The sequence below is a fragment of the Buteo buteo genome, chromosome 13, assembly GCF_964188355.1.
Source record: "Buteo buteo chromosome 13, bButBut1.hap1.1, whole genome shotgun sequence".
NCBI classification, from domain to species: domain Eukaryota; kingdom Metazoa; phylum Chordata; class Aves; order Accipitriformes; family Accipitridae; genus Buteo; species Buteo buteo.
In genome coordinates this window covers 10465811-10481573 of record NC_134183.1, presented here as the reverse complement: position 1 = coordinate 10481573, position 15763 = coordinate 10465811, and the positions used below count along the sequence as shown (strand labels likewise).

At 38.7% G+C, this 15763-nt stretch overlaps 1 protein-coding gene across 5 annotated transcripts in view; it reads right to left on the bottom strand.

Moving 5' to 3' along the window:
- Positions 1-15763, bottom strand: part of MAP2K5 (mitogen-activated protein kinase kinase 5) — a 140286-nt gene that overhangs the window by 86863 nt on the left and 37660 nt on the right. For all 5 annotated transcript variants that reach the window (XM_075044661.1, XM_075044657.1, XM_075044658.1 and 2 more), the window contains 3 exons: positions 7312-7351; positions 1190-1258; positions 1013-1094 (listed from right to left, as the gene is read on the bottom strand). In XM_075044661.1, coding sequence (XP_074900762.1) covers positions 1013-1094; positions 1190-1258; positions 7312-7351 — 191 coding nt within the window. The remainder of the gene's footprint in view (positions 1-1012; positions 1095-1189; positions 1259-7311; positions 7352-15763) is intronic.

Here is a 15763-nt window from a genome sequence, read left to right as displayed (position 1 = left end):
AAGGGCTTTATTCGTGGTCCCTATCAGAAAGAAAGGAGCTACTCAGTGATGCTTAATGGTACACATTTGGCTTTGGAAATTTCTCCTGCCAGAAAGCCTTCTCTCCACAGTAAATTATTTGCAAGATCCTTACTTCTTTATATCCAGTTTAACTGAACCTTTGTGAAAAACCTGGATAGGGCATAAAATGCTGGCTCATAAGAAAATCCTGGAGAGAGTAATAGACTATTGCTTGTAACAACAACGTGATGTTAAAAGTTGAACACTGTGAAGAGGGTTCTTGCACACAAGACACAAGGGGACTGCATCTGTCATGAGACATGCTCTCAGAATTGATACACAGAGGGCAGCAATGATTATAAATTGCTGTAATCAGTATACTTTTCCTGCCTTTTCTCCAAGAATGCCACACAGCACAAGATTTCAAAGCAAAGTACTAATACATCTCCATAATGACAGTAGCATCAGATTGTGGGGAAGGGGATATTGTTGGTATGAAGATTCACATTGGGAGAAACAAGAGTACACTCAAAAAGAAACTCAACACAGCTCTGCTAAACAGCTGTGTTAGAAAATAAGTCCTTGTCTTGCAATTAAGAGACGATTTCCACTGAAAACACATAGGACATTGGGTTAATAGATTTCTTTAAAAGAAAATCTGTTTTGGCTATCAAAACAGTAAAAGTGAGGAACAGCTGTTTTGTCAGCGAGGACAGATTGTATGGAAGACTCAAATTTCAAACCACAAATTAAGCTAGCATTTATTTCTGTTCTATTTACATTTTCAATAAAAGTAAGCGAAGATACACTCAGGAAAATACAGCATACCATGGAGAATGTAGCACAATCCCAATACTAACCTGTTTTTTTAAAAAACTACCTGCAAAGTTATTAATACTTCACATTTTCAAGTCATACTACTGCATTTTGCTACATTCAGAAAAGCACATCTTTATACGATTTTCTCATTTACATACTTAGCAATCAAAAGCACACTAGATACACAACTCACCATCCATGAACTCTGTACACAATGAAATTCTGTTTTCTACAAAAAATGCACCATAAAATCCTATGATATATGACGAGTCACACTGGAAAAAAAGAAAGGAAAAAGAGAAGCCTGTTTTAAAATTCGCTGCAAGAAGATCATGAGCAAGAATAATGAAAATGAGAAAAATCTATATACCTTATAAAGAATTTCTAACTCTGACATTATCTGCTTCTGGAGTTCCAGTGTTATATCTAAGGGTATGACCTAAATTACAAAAAAACAGACATGATCAGAGTTGACTTAAAAAGTAACTGGATGATTCAAAATAAAAACCTGAAGATACATGTATTAATTATCCTTACATGAGAAAAGGAAAGAGAGGAATAGGTAGAAAGAATATTTTAACAGAGCAACGAGCAAAGGAAGGAAATGAAAGTGGAAGGACAGGCTTATTTGCTTTTAACAAGTCATGTGTTACAAGTAAACTAAGTTATACAGCCAATTTTATCCATGAAATGTTATAGGGTTTGTGGTTTAATCATTTGACGAAGAGATGAGTTAGAACTTGAGCGCAAGCCCCACATGTAACGTAGGAGCAGGTGTGGTAGATCTGCAGGTTGGTAAACTCAAGAGTTGCTGCTTATTCACCCAAAGTGCGATCACCTCCCAGCTCCTGCTTGGTACAGCCTCCTCCTCACCTGTCCAGCACCGATTCTTCTCACTGCAAAGATGTCTGGTGAAAAAGCCTGGAAGGCTGTGACCCCAGCAGGCCTTGCTGAATGTGCCGATGGTAACTCTGAGGGCTAAATAAGTACTGTAGTATTGAAAGGATCTTTGAATGTCTCAGTGGTGCCCTAAAGGAGTATCTCTTACCACCACCCTTACAGTTTCAGTTTCTTTAATATTTACCCCCTTTTTTATATCAATTCCTAACATTGTACGAAACATGGCAAACAGTTAAATATACAGAAAAAATGCAGATGGAAGCAGATGGTCCAGATGCTTAGGTAAGCATCACCAAAGCATTCCTCAAAACAACTACAAACAACCTGACTTTGAGCGCTCAGCAGCTCAAACCAGCCACTCACTGTCATGCTTATCTGCTGCTTCCTTCCCCCATGCCCTCGTTTTTCATCGTTTTGAGCCAGGCTGCTAACCAGGACTAAAGTACCAAGTGCTGCAGTGAAGCTGGGGTGCACTGGAGTTATAAGTTTTCAGGATTTTCAAGACAGATCCTCTTAATAAGGATGCTGGTTCCGACAGAACCAGCATTGGAAGTCAACTTTAACAAAAAATTCTTTGCCATGATTATTTGAAGACTTGCGCACTCAGTTATTAAGTACTACTATATAAACCAAAATGGACTCCAAATGCATTTAGCCAGGCTCAGTCTCCTACCACACAATATTTCAGTTTAATACTTTGAGCTAAAGGGAAACAAAATCTAGTCAATTTGCAGAATTAGCAAAATAGATATTATAGGCTGCATATACCGCTGACAAAACAAAATACAGAGAGACCATTTCCAAACACACACATTTTACAGTATCAAAATCTGTCTAAAAGAAAAAACGATAACCTGTTTCTATCAAGAATTTGCTTTAGGGTTATTTATAAAAGCTGTCACTAAACTAAATTGTAAGTGTAATACAGGGCTGCCAAGAAACGTTTAACACACTTGTCTAGATCAATAATCATTTGCCAACAATATTCACTTACATTTTTCCAGCGTGAAAAACTTAAAGTAATCTGCTGGAATACCATCAGTTTTACCCACTGAATATTAACAGAATTGAAACTTGTCAACAGTATAAAATTAAAATTTTATCTCACTACATTCTACTTGTAGTCAGAAATTTCCCTGCCTTGTTTACTGTGAAGGCTTCACTGACCTGAACAATGACTAGTTAGCATGATCAGTGTCAAATACATCACTGACATCCAATCAACCAAGACCTGGCATGAAGAAAGGTCTCTGGCTGATTTGCATTAACTATAATTACATACAGACCTTGCATTCTAATAGTGACGATAACCTGGAAAAGCAGAGCTACCCTATTTACAAGTGTTTAGGATAGTTTAGGGTAGGGCATGCACAGAAATGTACTGCAACGCTATGGCATGCCTATATCACCACAAAATAAATTAGGAGAGACCACTGTCTCACTTTCTCTGCATAACTATTGTACAGAAGTATTTTCTTCCATTTAAACATGCGTGGCTTGTGTGACTTCCAACACAGGAGAGACACCCATCTGATGTCAAGGTTGAGGAACCTTATGTTAGCTATAGCACTGAAATGTGGGACAGAAAGAGGAAAAAAAAAAAAATATCTACGTAGCTCTGCCTTAACCTGCATGGTCATACTCCTTTTGTATCAAATTTCCAAGCCTATTTGGAAAATGAAGTTTATATGGGTGAAACAACTTTTAAGAATATGTGAGCTGACAGTGTTAAGCATGGGCTGGGACAGTGTTAAAGCCAAAAAAAAAAAACCCCAAACCAAAAAACTTCAAACCAAAAAACCTCCTCAAACCCATTGCTACCAAGGAAGAAGCTGTGAATAAGGATTTGGCTGCAACTTCCACTGCTGTAACACAGGTAGGCGAATGAGATGTAACATTAGACAATAACCTTCTCCAAAGCAGCACCTTTGGAAAGAACTTCGTAGCAAAAAAATCACTGTTATTTTACCAGAATTATTGAGAGCAGAGAAGCAAAACCCAATTCCTCTGGCATAAAATAACACGCGCTGTTTGACACAAGCAGAAGCAGAGTTTCTTAACAAGTTTGCATCAGAAGCTGCAACAAAAGTTCATGGAACAGAGGAGCTTGGCAGATTGCCGATGACCAGCGGTCTCCAGCCACCCGTGCCTGCCAAGGGGTAACCGAGCCCCAGGGACGTGGATGGACAGGACCGGTCTAGAGATGGGGCCAAGAGTAACCTGGGCTGGCTGTGGAAGAGGGGCTGGCAACCAAGCTCCAGTGCCTGCCCTGTCTTCAAAACTAGTTGAAATGGTGCCTCGCAGGTAGAGCTGGAGAAGGGTACTAGACAAGGGGAGCATTTTTTAAAATTTAAATGACATGGTGGTCCTCTGGGATTCAGTGAGGGGCTCCAAGCACTCCTGCACATCTTCCTTACCAAGTTCCTGCCTCAAATACAGCAATCTTGAAATCGCTTAGCATGCTTATAACGTACGTGAACATACCTAATGTTTCAAGTGAGAAGGGTTAATTTTTAAAAGAGGAATACCTGAGCATATTTCCTCTGCTCTCCACTACACCTCCAGGACAAATAAGGATGAGTTGTCAGGTTAAATACAAGCAGTCAAGTGACTGAATTATAATTTACTCTGTGCTCAATTTAAATTAGTGTGAGGCTATTAAAATATACAGTATAAATACGGCAATTCATCACAAGCTGTCATGGATGACTTCATCTATTTGCTGGAGTGGCATACGTTCCACTAAAGGGAACGAGAGCAAAATCACAGGTCAAATTAAGCTGCTATTCTGTTTTAATTCACTTATTTAATCTGTGGCGACATAATTGTCTTTTACAGTATGTACAACTCAAAGGAAATTTGGGAGTATTATAGTCAGTATACAAATGATTAATCAAATGGTCCATTTAAATGCTAGCTTAAGAGCAGGAGAAACTAAAAGCAGTTGAAGAATAGCAATCAGCCAGTATACACTCAAATTTTTCATTTGGATTTTTCCCTCTAATTAGAAAAAAGTTATCCTTGAATAACATATTAAATCCTCTGCACGTTATCTAGCTGTGAAGTTTACATAAAATATGTAATGACACAGCGTTGGTCTATAACACAGGAATTAGCATTGGGTTGTTTTCCTGTTCAATATATTTGCAATATTATCTACCAGCTGACAGCATTTTAATCAACAGGTTTTCAGCATGTTATCTTGTCCTATCAAATCTGTATATTATTGTCAAAAAAAGCCCCCAAAATGCAGAACTCCGCTTTCACAGATCCATCCAGTGATGTTCCTATTAGTGTGGTAATCCTCTGTCAAAACACTTGATCCGTGTGATGATCATGTCAAGACACTGGCATTACCATCCTCTTTTTATTGCTGGCTATGCTGAGCCATAGATGTGGTAAGTAATTTTCTTAATAGAGCAAGCCAGCACGATCACTATTTTAGCAGGTTTCCTGACCTCCAGCTTGTGAGCATGTTATTTTAAACTATGATAACACACACATGTTGATGTAGTATCTCTTCTGAAACCACACTAAAAAAAAAAATAATATATAATTGAGAGTGACAGGACCACCATGAGTAGTATCTACAAGAGAACCCAGTTTCCCCAATCTTCAGGATGCTAATTATCCAGGAGGACTACCCAAACCCTTGGACTCTGAGGGAAACAAGGTGAAATTGCTGGGGGAAAAGGCTTTTTGCCACAGGGAGGTGGATTTCAATTAACCTTGCAAAGGGTGAACTCATTTCCCTTCCTGCCTGTGTGAATTTTCTCGTGCTCCACCTCCTCTCCAGGCAGCTTCTGAGGGCACCCACAGCCCCACGGCAGCACGGGGCAGGGTGGCGAGCAGCAATGCCAACGCCAAGCAGGGCTGGCACAGACGATGCTCTCTGTAGAGCTTGAAAGTTGAGGAAGCAATACAGTAGGTACCAGGGAAAAGCAGCATCCTTATGCAACCCCAGCACTTAGGGGAAGAGTTTTTTTAGTCCTGCATTGACAATGGTAATAAAAAATATTTTTTAAATATTAAATTTTCTGTACTTTTGTGCCTGCCACAACTCAGAGAATTCCTGTCTTACTGCTCATGACAGGTTTCAGAATGATAGGTACCACTTGAAAGGACTTTTTCAAAGTGACTTTTTCCAAAATTTTTTCAAGTGATATTTGTATTCCATAAAATTAGAAGTTACTTGGATCTTATTTTAATTTCCATATTTTCCACATGAAGAGAATAATTTCAAATCTAGTAGTAAGCATTTGCTTTTCTCGTAGTGGGGTGAAGGAATTTATTTATGTGATCCTCAGGAAAGCCAAAACATGGGCAGAATCTCCTTTTAGTAAATTATATCTGATTGGAACACCAAGACAATCTGAGCCCAAATCTGAAAGTTACCCATATATGTAAATATTGCCTGGTAAATATAAATGCTTAATTTGAAGTTTTAGTATAATCTTACATCTTTAAATTCCATTTAACACCAATTCTGCTTGCAGCAACCAGCTCCCATCAATCCTCTTGCCCTCCTCTCCCACCCCCACATTCTTTCAGTTTAACTCAGTTACACCAGTATTTAATGATTATGTAAAGACAGAAAAAAAAAAAAAAAAAGCCCAAACGCCTATTTTACAGTTTTTAAACTAATTATTCCATAAATTATGTTTTAAAAAAAATACACCTTTAAGATCCCAAACTATTAAATGGAATTGTATGAGTGCAACAATTAATTTGTCTTCCAAAAGTCTCTACTGCTTTGAGTTTCAACAAAATTGCCAATTTAAAAAAAAAGTTTGATATATTAAAAAAGGGACATATTTCAATTTTTTATAGATTAACTGTATTAATAATTTAATTTACAAATTTAATTTAACCAATTACATACGAGAGTTGGCATACTGTTTACCACAGCTTTAAGTGAACTTTCAGACAAGACTGGTATTTATCTGACCACATAGCACTACAGTATACAGCTTCACTGCTGTTAGCAAAGAATGCTAACAAAGCAAACAAACAAACAAAGCCAAATCAGTTGGATAAAAAACAACTGGGGGGGGGGGCATTAAAATAAATAAAGCTGTTAAAACCACAAAATCTCTTAGGAAAACAGAATATTATCCCAAAGAAAAGAGGGAAATTCTCTTTATTTAAAAACGAGGTTGCAGAGACCACTGAAGAATATGCCCTTGGGGACAGTTTGGCATTAGCAGAGAAAGGTACAGGCTGACATCCCGCGACCTTTCCGTCCCCGCTCCTGCAACGCCAGGGCTCAGGACGGTGAAGCAGCACCTCTGCCAGTCGCCAGAGAGACACAAACCACAACTGCACTGGGACACATCCACGTAACCCCACGGGAAGACGTGGTGGTACCTACACACAGTGCCAAGTGATTCCCGGTGGACAAGACCTGGATTCTGAGAACTCTGTGCTTTGGAATTACTGAATTTATGGGCTGGGGTTTTCCTGCATGAACAATGTAGACTTTAATGCAATAAACAAATTGAGATCTAAGAATCAGAGGGAGGGGAAGGAAACCAAGGTCAAGAAAGAATGGAGAGAAAGAAAGAGAGAAAGGAAATTACTGTAATATCTTACCTTTACTGCTAGTATTTTTCCACTTGGGACATGATATGCCCTGCATGAGAGAAAAAATTAAATAACTTGAGAACCCATAAAATTACCTCTATACATATGTGCAACATGTATACACTAATTTCACAGAAAAATGACTTGGAGCTAATATGTTTTACGTTAAACCAATTTTATATAGCATTTCTAAAGAAAGACTGATGAAAACAATTGATCAAAAGACTATAGTTACAATGAAACCACTAAGCAGGTTTTTACATCTGCATGTTTTATATAAAATCTACACATTGAAGACTTTCATACAGCGTAACGGCAAACTTGTAAACATGAACTAATCCACTTTCACATTTTCTTTCAATGAAATAAAATTATGATATATCCATTATTCAGAATCTGCACGTAAAACAACATTTATCACACAACTTTGGCAGTCCTATGGGTATTTTCAGTGGTAAGACAGTGAGATACACAGCTGTATCAATCAAAGTGAAGTAAAACAGGTAATGACTGATTCTTTATCATAACCTAAGGACCCACAGAAAATACTAGCAAAATGAACTTTCTGCATTTGTATTTAAGATTGGTATGTGTGTGTCCATATAAGTTAGAAAGCATTATTGTTAATGCTCACGTGCCCAAAATAAATTTCCAGTTTTGTCTTTCTGAAGACAAACATTTATAATTGGCTATTTAACAATGACTTGTGTATTCCTAACCAAAAACTCTAAAGAAAATAAAAAGGTAGGTGAAACAAAAAGTCTACTAAAAATCCAATGTAATTTTGCATAAAAGCAAAACCATTAAAGGTTTTCCTCTTCACTAGTTTTATTGTCTCATACTGATTTATAACACTATGCACAGTAATGTCATATATGTGGGCACTAAGTTTAACGAATTATAATATTTTACCACTATATACCTCTAGCAATTATTACTGAAGAAGAAAAGCTTTAATAGTTTTTTTTGCATGCAAAATGATACATAGTACAGGGCGAGACTGTTGTTTAATCTTATTTATGACCCTGAGTGCTTATATAATTTCTGTTAATAGTTTGGCAGTTTCTAAAAACTTCACCTTAATTTAATAACTCACGGATAAACATTTATGTAACCGAGTGGCATTAGCTTTTTGGAACAGAGTTTAAAAAGGCATATAAAAAAAAAAAAATCAGTGTTATTTAATATCAGTATAACACACAAAAAGCAAAATCATCAGACGAAACTCTGACAGACCGATAGCTGAAAGCATAATCAACGAATCCAACGGAGTAAATGAACTCTGCTGTAACTATGGATGAATCAACAGTGGCAAAACATTATGGACTTAAGATCAGCAGAAATGATAAGAAAATGAACAGGTTGAGATAGCATGCTTAACGTCTGTTAGCTTAATATGTACTGTGCCGGACAGTTTGGCAACTTAATTAGCTTGTCAAGAAAGCTGATCTTTTTTCCATAAGAGAGATCTCCTGTTTCCAAGTGAATTAAAAGGGAAGACTTGATTATTTAATTATGATGCACGCTAATTCATCCGTGGAAGTTTGGGTTAAATTTCCAGCAGAGGGCAGATACCTGGTTTGGTTTACAGAGCACTGACAGTACCAATTTAACATTTAATTATCGCTGAGAATTGGATCACAAAGGAGATACCATGCCCATGGGTACAGCGTGTCCAGTGGCTTTGCAAATGGCATGCTACCTGGGAGGAAAGGAATTTGTTTACTCCAGGCTGATCCGGCATCTCGATTGTCCTGACCTTCCTCAACACAATAACTGTAAAGTGATTAATGAAGTTTGAATAGGAGCTTTGGTTACACCAAAAGACAACCGTACACCTCTGTAGTGTTTTAATTAACAGCTAACACTTCAAATTAGTCTGTAGTTGCTACAGTAATTACCCGTTCCAATGAGTGTGTAGGGAAAACGTCTTTGTTAGATATTATGTAGAACTGTAAGTTGGAATTGATCATTTTGGTTACAGTCAGCACAGCTAAAGCCTGAAGATTTAGTACCTTTATGTAGCTTCAGAAGGATGTACTAAAAAAACCTCCACAGAATAATGTGCACAGCATGAAGAAAAACATACTTTTTGTGCATACTGCACCCATCAGTAAGTCTATGGATGTCTACAAGGAGATTAAACTCATTTTCATACTCTATAAGTAATGTGAAGTCTCATCTCAAGGGTCAACTCTCACAGATTTCAGTGTCACCTCCAAAAGTAAGTAAACAAACTCATCACTGTAGAACCAGATCATTAGATGAAGCAAAACTAGCAAAATGCAATAGGTTCCTCAGCAACGCTGTACATTTCAGTGAACACACACTTAGAAATCTTCCAGGATGGTAGGCAAATGATGTCGCCTAATAAACAGTTACAACAACTCCTCTTGCTAGGAATGCATTTGAGCAGTGCCTAACAGTAAAGACAAGTGGATGTTAAAAACGAGTGAAAACAGTTGCTAAATAGCTGCTGAACTGCTTAAAGACAAATGTGAAGAGTAGAAATTCAACGCATTGAAATGCAAAATATTCAAGGAAAACACTGTTTTGATGTTTGCAAAATTTCATTCCTTGCAGGAACCAGCTCTGGGAAAACAAGTTCATTCTTCTGCTCTTTTTTGTTGGGCTTTGGTTTTGGTCTGCTTTTGACCCACTGCAAAAGCTATAACAGATGACTGAGAACAGGTGGCTATAAATGATTTATTGTTAAGGAGAAATTGAAGAGACAGTACTACATCAGAGAGCCAACTTCAGCAATCAGAAGTTTAAAAAGTAATTTTGAACACCTGATGCCAAGTGTCAACTATTAAAAAACAGAAAAGTTATTATTTAAATTTGTTGCAATTTGCCAACTGCAGGAAGCAGGTTCTGATGTGCATTTCCCCTTCCCTCTCTGTCTCTTAGTTACATTGGGAATTTACAAGACAAATACCATGGCATGGAGTGCTCTTTTACCCTCTAGAGAGGAAGCTCTTAACAGACATTGGGACAAATTAAGAATATATTCTTCTGCAGGGTCTGACCCAGATCCCACCCAGGTTAGCTGCAGAATTGCATCTAGCATAAACTTGATGTTTTATTATTTTAAGTGCAAATTGATGGAAATGCTATGAGATTAATAACCACCATAATAACAACTTTCTCCAATACTAAAATACTTTAAAAATATACATTTTAAAATAATGACATAGTACTTATTAAAATAGTAGAAAAATAAACACAACAATCAGACAATTCATTTGGTGCCCAATTTCTGCACATAAAGAAACCGTAACTCCAATACTCTGCATGTAACTTTTCATTTTATTGTATTTTAAAAAAAAAAGGCAGTTGTTAGCTATTGCAGCCACAGCATTTTTTTAGGCTGAGGATAATGACTGAAGTTATTAAAAAAAAGCAAAACTCAGGAATCCATTTTGGGATACCAATCTTACAAGACAATTAATTATTTTCAAATTCACCCAAGTCTGACTGCAAATAGGTGCTGTGCATCTGTAAAAAGACCAGATAGTGCAAAAAGTTGTAGGTATCTTAAACCAATCTGCAGTGACATCTTCAAAGTGAACAGTAAAAGCTAGTAGTTGAAAATTGCATCTTAGTCTCAGAATATATACAGGAAACAAGAAAATAACTCATCCTCATTTTCCCCAGAAAATGAAAATTCTTCACAGAAACAAGCTGTTCTTTCTTGATGCTCAGAAGTATATTTCTGTTTCTGTGTACAATACAGATAAAGGACAAAACCCGCACTTGACTGAGCAACCAATTTAACATTGCTAGATGAGGAGAAAGGTGATAAACAACACACTAGAAAGCAGTAAATGCAGGAGCACCCCTTACACATATTAGCAGTACCTGGTGCAGGGACCAAGTTAAGAGATTGTTGTTTAATTAAAACTGAGTTTCAGTAACTCAGAATAGTAACTCCCAACAAAATTTTTATAGGTTTCACAAAAAAAGGAAGAAACCTTCAGGGAGGATGGAGTAAAGAAAGCAGCAACTTTCAGACCTCCTCAGAAAAAAAAAAAATATTCCAGCAACAGAGGCAGTGTGGTAGAAAGCACTGCACAAGCTCTGAGAAAGAGGGGAAAAACAGAGGAAGAAAGCTGGAAGCTAGATAGGGAGATGATGAATTTTGGGGGGGCCTTCCTTCCCCCCTGCCCTGGCACACTGCTAATGTGAGATGGAGGAAGTGGCCGACATCTCAACATGCATGGCAGGCGATGCAGAGAGGTTGGCTTAAAGCTGCCGCATGTCGTCTAAGACAAGGACAGGCAGACTTCAAACACCGCGTACTTTGAAACATTCTGACTGGGGAAAAGAAATGTAAGTCTCCCTTCACATTCCCACTAGAGTTTGTTACTCTGAGCCACCTACATCCATTACAATGAACAGCTTCTAAGCAAGACTGGCACAGTTGTGTCAAATATTTTATTAACCTTGACTATTAACCATATCCCTAGACATTTAAAGCCCTGAGGGGACCCACGTGAGCCAAGTCCTTTAGCATAACTTTGTCTCCTCTACTCTGAAAACCAAGAGTGCCCCTCAGGGAGCGGTGCGAAGGCAGCTTGCCCAGCTCTGTGGCAAAAGCTGGGTTATTCTGGGGAATAAGAAAGACAGTGTGAGCAAGCGTGCACTCTGCTTGAACAAAGCCCTCCAGCTAAGCCGGAAAAACTTCTGATGGACTGTGGAGTACAGCGTGTGCATCCCTTGTGTTCCAGAAAATAAAAATCAATATCATGGAAAACTAGAATAGGGCTTTGGGGGAACTGCCAACTCCTCGGCATCTCTCCCCCCGTATATAAGAAGTGTTTCTACAGGAAAGCAAATTACAAAACGAAAGTGTCAGAAGCAGCTGGTTTCCGTTTTAAAAGAAAAGGAAGAAAAAGGTAACTGAATTTCACATTGCCTGCTTTGTTCTTCCTGAGGTCTACTGCAAAGAAAAGCAGGGGAGAAATGTAAGATGCTTTGGCTCAAACATCTTTATGGAACAAACCATAGCCCATCCTAATATTTAATGCTAAAAATGTCATACACTGAATATGGCGAGTTTCTACTCAGTTCAAAAGTAAAATAAAAAAACCCAACCAAACAGAACATGCACAAGGTTCTTAATAAATAGCTTAGATGCCAAACAAAAAATTTCTCCCTCTTTCAACTTGCTAAGACTAACAATTTTATATTCTCCCTGTGAGAAATTGTGCCTAAAAGCACAGTGGGGTGCTGCACTACTTGCTGTGATTGTGGTATAATTTCTTCCAGGGCAAGCAAAGAACTAACTTCAAGTTTCAACATGCAGGCACTCAAGAGAAACAGCAATATTCAATTTGTTTTCTAATTTTTAATTGTAAAGCATTTGCCCACATATGAGTGACTCAAGGATGGTCACATCAGAAGCACAGACTGAGTACACAAAGATCCTTGAGCTTTCTCAAACAGCTTTTCCTAACATATATAATAACTTTCTACTACAAACTGAGTTTACTATTACCTGAAAACTGAAAATAAATGCAGTCTCTTCCTAGAAGCAAAAATTCATTAAAATTATTTTATCATGCTGCTAATGCTGATGCAAAAAAAGCACTGAAAAAGCCTGCAGCAGCCTACCACGCAGAAGATCCTGCTTCCCACCTGTTCACTCCGGTCACTAGCATGTATTTTTATATTTTTCCCCCAATAGCCATGGAAACAATTTCTAATCAATAAGATATTCCTTGGCAAGACCAAATGATTCAAGGGAAAGCCATGACCTGTCTGCTATGCCAATGAGTCAGTCCCTTCCCTTCCTAGAAATATAACTAACATCAGCAAATACGACAAAATGATATACTGACAGTACTTTTACATTAGTGATGTGACTGCAGGATGCAGGGATGCAATGATCCCCTCTGGCTGAGGTACCAGAGAAACTTAGGGCTAATGCCACAAACTCAGATCTGCTGTAGCTCTACTGGCTCACCCAAACTGTTGGTATGTCATTCTGCTAAACGATGCTTTTAGCAGATGAAAGAGTGGTTGAAAGGGACCTCTGCACACCATCTAATCCAACCTCCCTCTTAAAGTGGGACTGGAGGAGTAGATGAGCTCAGCCATAGCTTTGTCCAGCTCTGTGCTGAAAGCCCAAAGGATGGAGATCCCCTGCCACTCTCATGCCCTGTTAACGGTGCTGCACCATCTTACTTGCAAAGAGGTTTCTCCTAATGTCCAATATGACCTTCCTGAGTGGCAACCTGAGGCCACAAAGTAAAAATAGAAGTAAATATTTCAGGTCCTTTCTCCAGATACATTTCCTTCTGCTTCACACCTTGGTATGCATTCATTATACACATTCGTTAAAACCATCAAGATGTCATTTCACTCGACAAGAATCACAAATACGGTCCCGTTTCGCCATATCTGCTCACCCATAGCACTGCACTGATGAACTGCAGAGGAAGTCCTCCAGACATCCTCCTCACTCGACGCACAGAGTAACACGCGTGAAAGGTCTCTGGGACTGAGGCAGAGTATTTCCTAACAGAAATGAACATACACGTAGAAGCCCTAGGTTTCTTATTTGAGTTAAAAAGTTACCACAAAAAGCTATGGTTGTAGCAAGCAGCACCTTAGGATGTAAGGGCACTGAACGAAGTCAAACTGAACATTTTCCTGCCCTATGAGAAATAACCTAGAGCAAAATGACTGCGTCAGTGTCGCGCAAGATGAATACAATTCTCTAAGTGTTATGCATTGCAGAATGACATGGCAGTCACCAGCTGCAAACTATATGCAGCAAATCACCCACAGATTTGCTTTACTGTTAATTTTTTCTCCCCACCCCCCCACCCCCCCCCCTTTTTTCCTAGTACTGCCACTGTCCGTCACGCTCCTGGTCAGACTCTGGCAGTCTAATGCAGGAATTGTCACGTACTACGATGGCCATCTAAAGAAACAGATTCAAATTGTTTCTAGGAAATAAACACTTTGACAGTTGTTGCCTTCTGCAATAGACAAACACATTAGCCTGACTCTCTGGCTGTTAAAACAGGAAATCCAAAGTGCACAGCAGTTGTAAAAAGGAGCTTTTATGGGGACTGTGCTAGTTCAAACAGCAATCTACACCAACCTCCCCTCTATCTAAAATCCCATTACAGATGCTTGAGTACTGATTGCAAAATGATTTGTGTTAAACTAGAAAACAAACAAAAAATACTTGCATCTAAATTTTAAACTTTTCAAAAGAGAAAATTGGCACTAGAAGCTGCATAAAGAAAATACCGAATAGCAAAATGTCTCACTTAGCCCATCTCTGTGGGAAAGAGGCGGTTTTGGCATCCAAGCCTAAGCACAGCAGAATGAATCCCTCACCTCTTTTATGCTGTAACCTACTACTATTTCCATCTGTTACCACTTATACGAGTCTTCCTTCTCCACTGCAGCCAAACATTCAGGGTCAACCTTTGAAAACCGGATTACAAGTCGCTCTCCTTGTACCCATCCCATTACAATTCAGTCCTCATTCCTTAGAAAGACCTGTAGACAGAAAGGACTAAAGACGGAGATGGCTTAGCCTTGACACTGCTTGAGGAGGCTGTGGTGCCACCATCCCCATTACTAGGTCACTCACTACCACAGGACCAACCCAGATCAGATGCAGAGACAGTCATGTATTTCAGCTGCTGGCTTTAAAGTAGCTGCAAGGACAAAAGACAGCACAGCAGTCATAAGCTTAGACTGACACGGACAGGCATTATCTGACACAGCATAAAGCCTGCCAGTACAAAGTAAACCCATCACAATTATAGGAAGAAATCTGAAGCAACAGAGTGAGCCAAAAAGTACGTCACATCCTACGGTGATGGCAATTTAGATGCTAACAAGTCTCCACAAGGAGACCTAAAGCTGGATTTTCTGCATTATCAAACCATTTGTTCACGAGATGCGTTCATGACGCTCACAGCATAACAACTATTAAGGAAAAACAGAGCTGTTCAGTAATTCAGTAATGACCAGTAGTAGAAAACAGAACTGTATCAAGAAGCAAAAGTTTTCTAGGTATTCACTGTAATAGCTGAAAGAGCATTTTCTTCTAATTGTTGTTCAGTTTCAAGTAGAAAGCTTGCTCTTCCCCAGGAGCAGATTGAGAGCATAAACACCGTGAAGTTAGTTACACTGCTCCATTCACTACTGGATTGCAGATACCACCATGATGAGCAACACGCTAGAAACAATTTTGGCATTGCTCCTCTTGTATCGCTCCTTGCCATCGTCATCAAAACAGCTGTGGTGACGTATAGGGAAGGTGGTTATACGTCAGAGCTGGGTATGGCTGGCTAATCTTTATGATGACCAGCAGGTATCTGAGCAGTTGATTTTTAGCATTTTCAGTGCGCATTTTCAAAGAATCTGGGGTGAAAAGAAATAGAAAACTCAACATCAACCTTGCCGGTGTTGTTATGCCCACTGTTCTTCA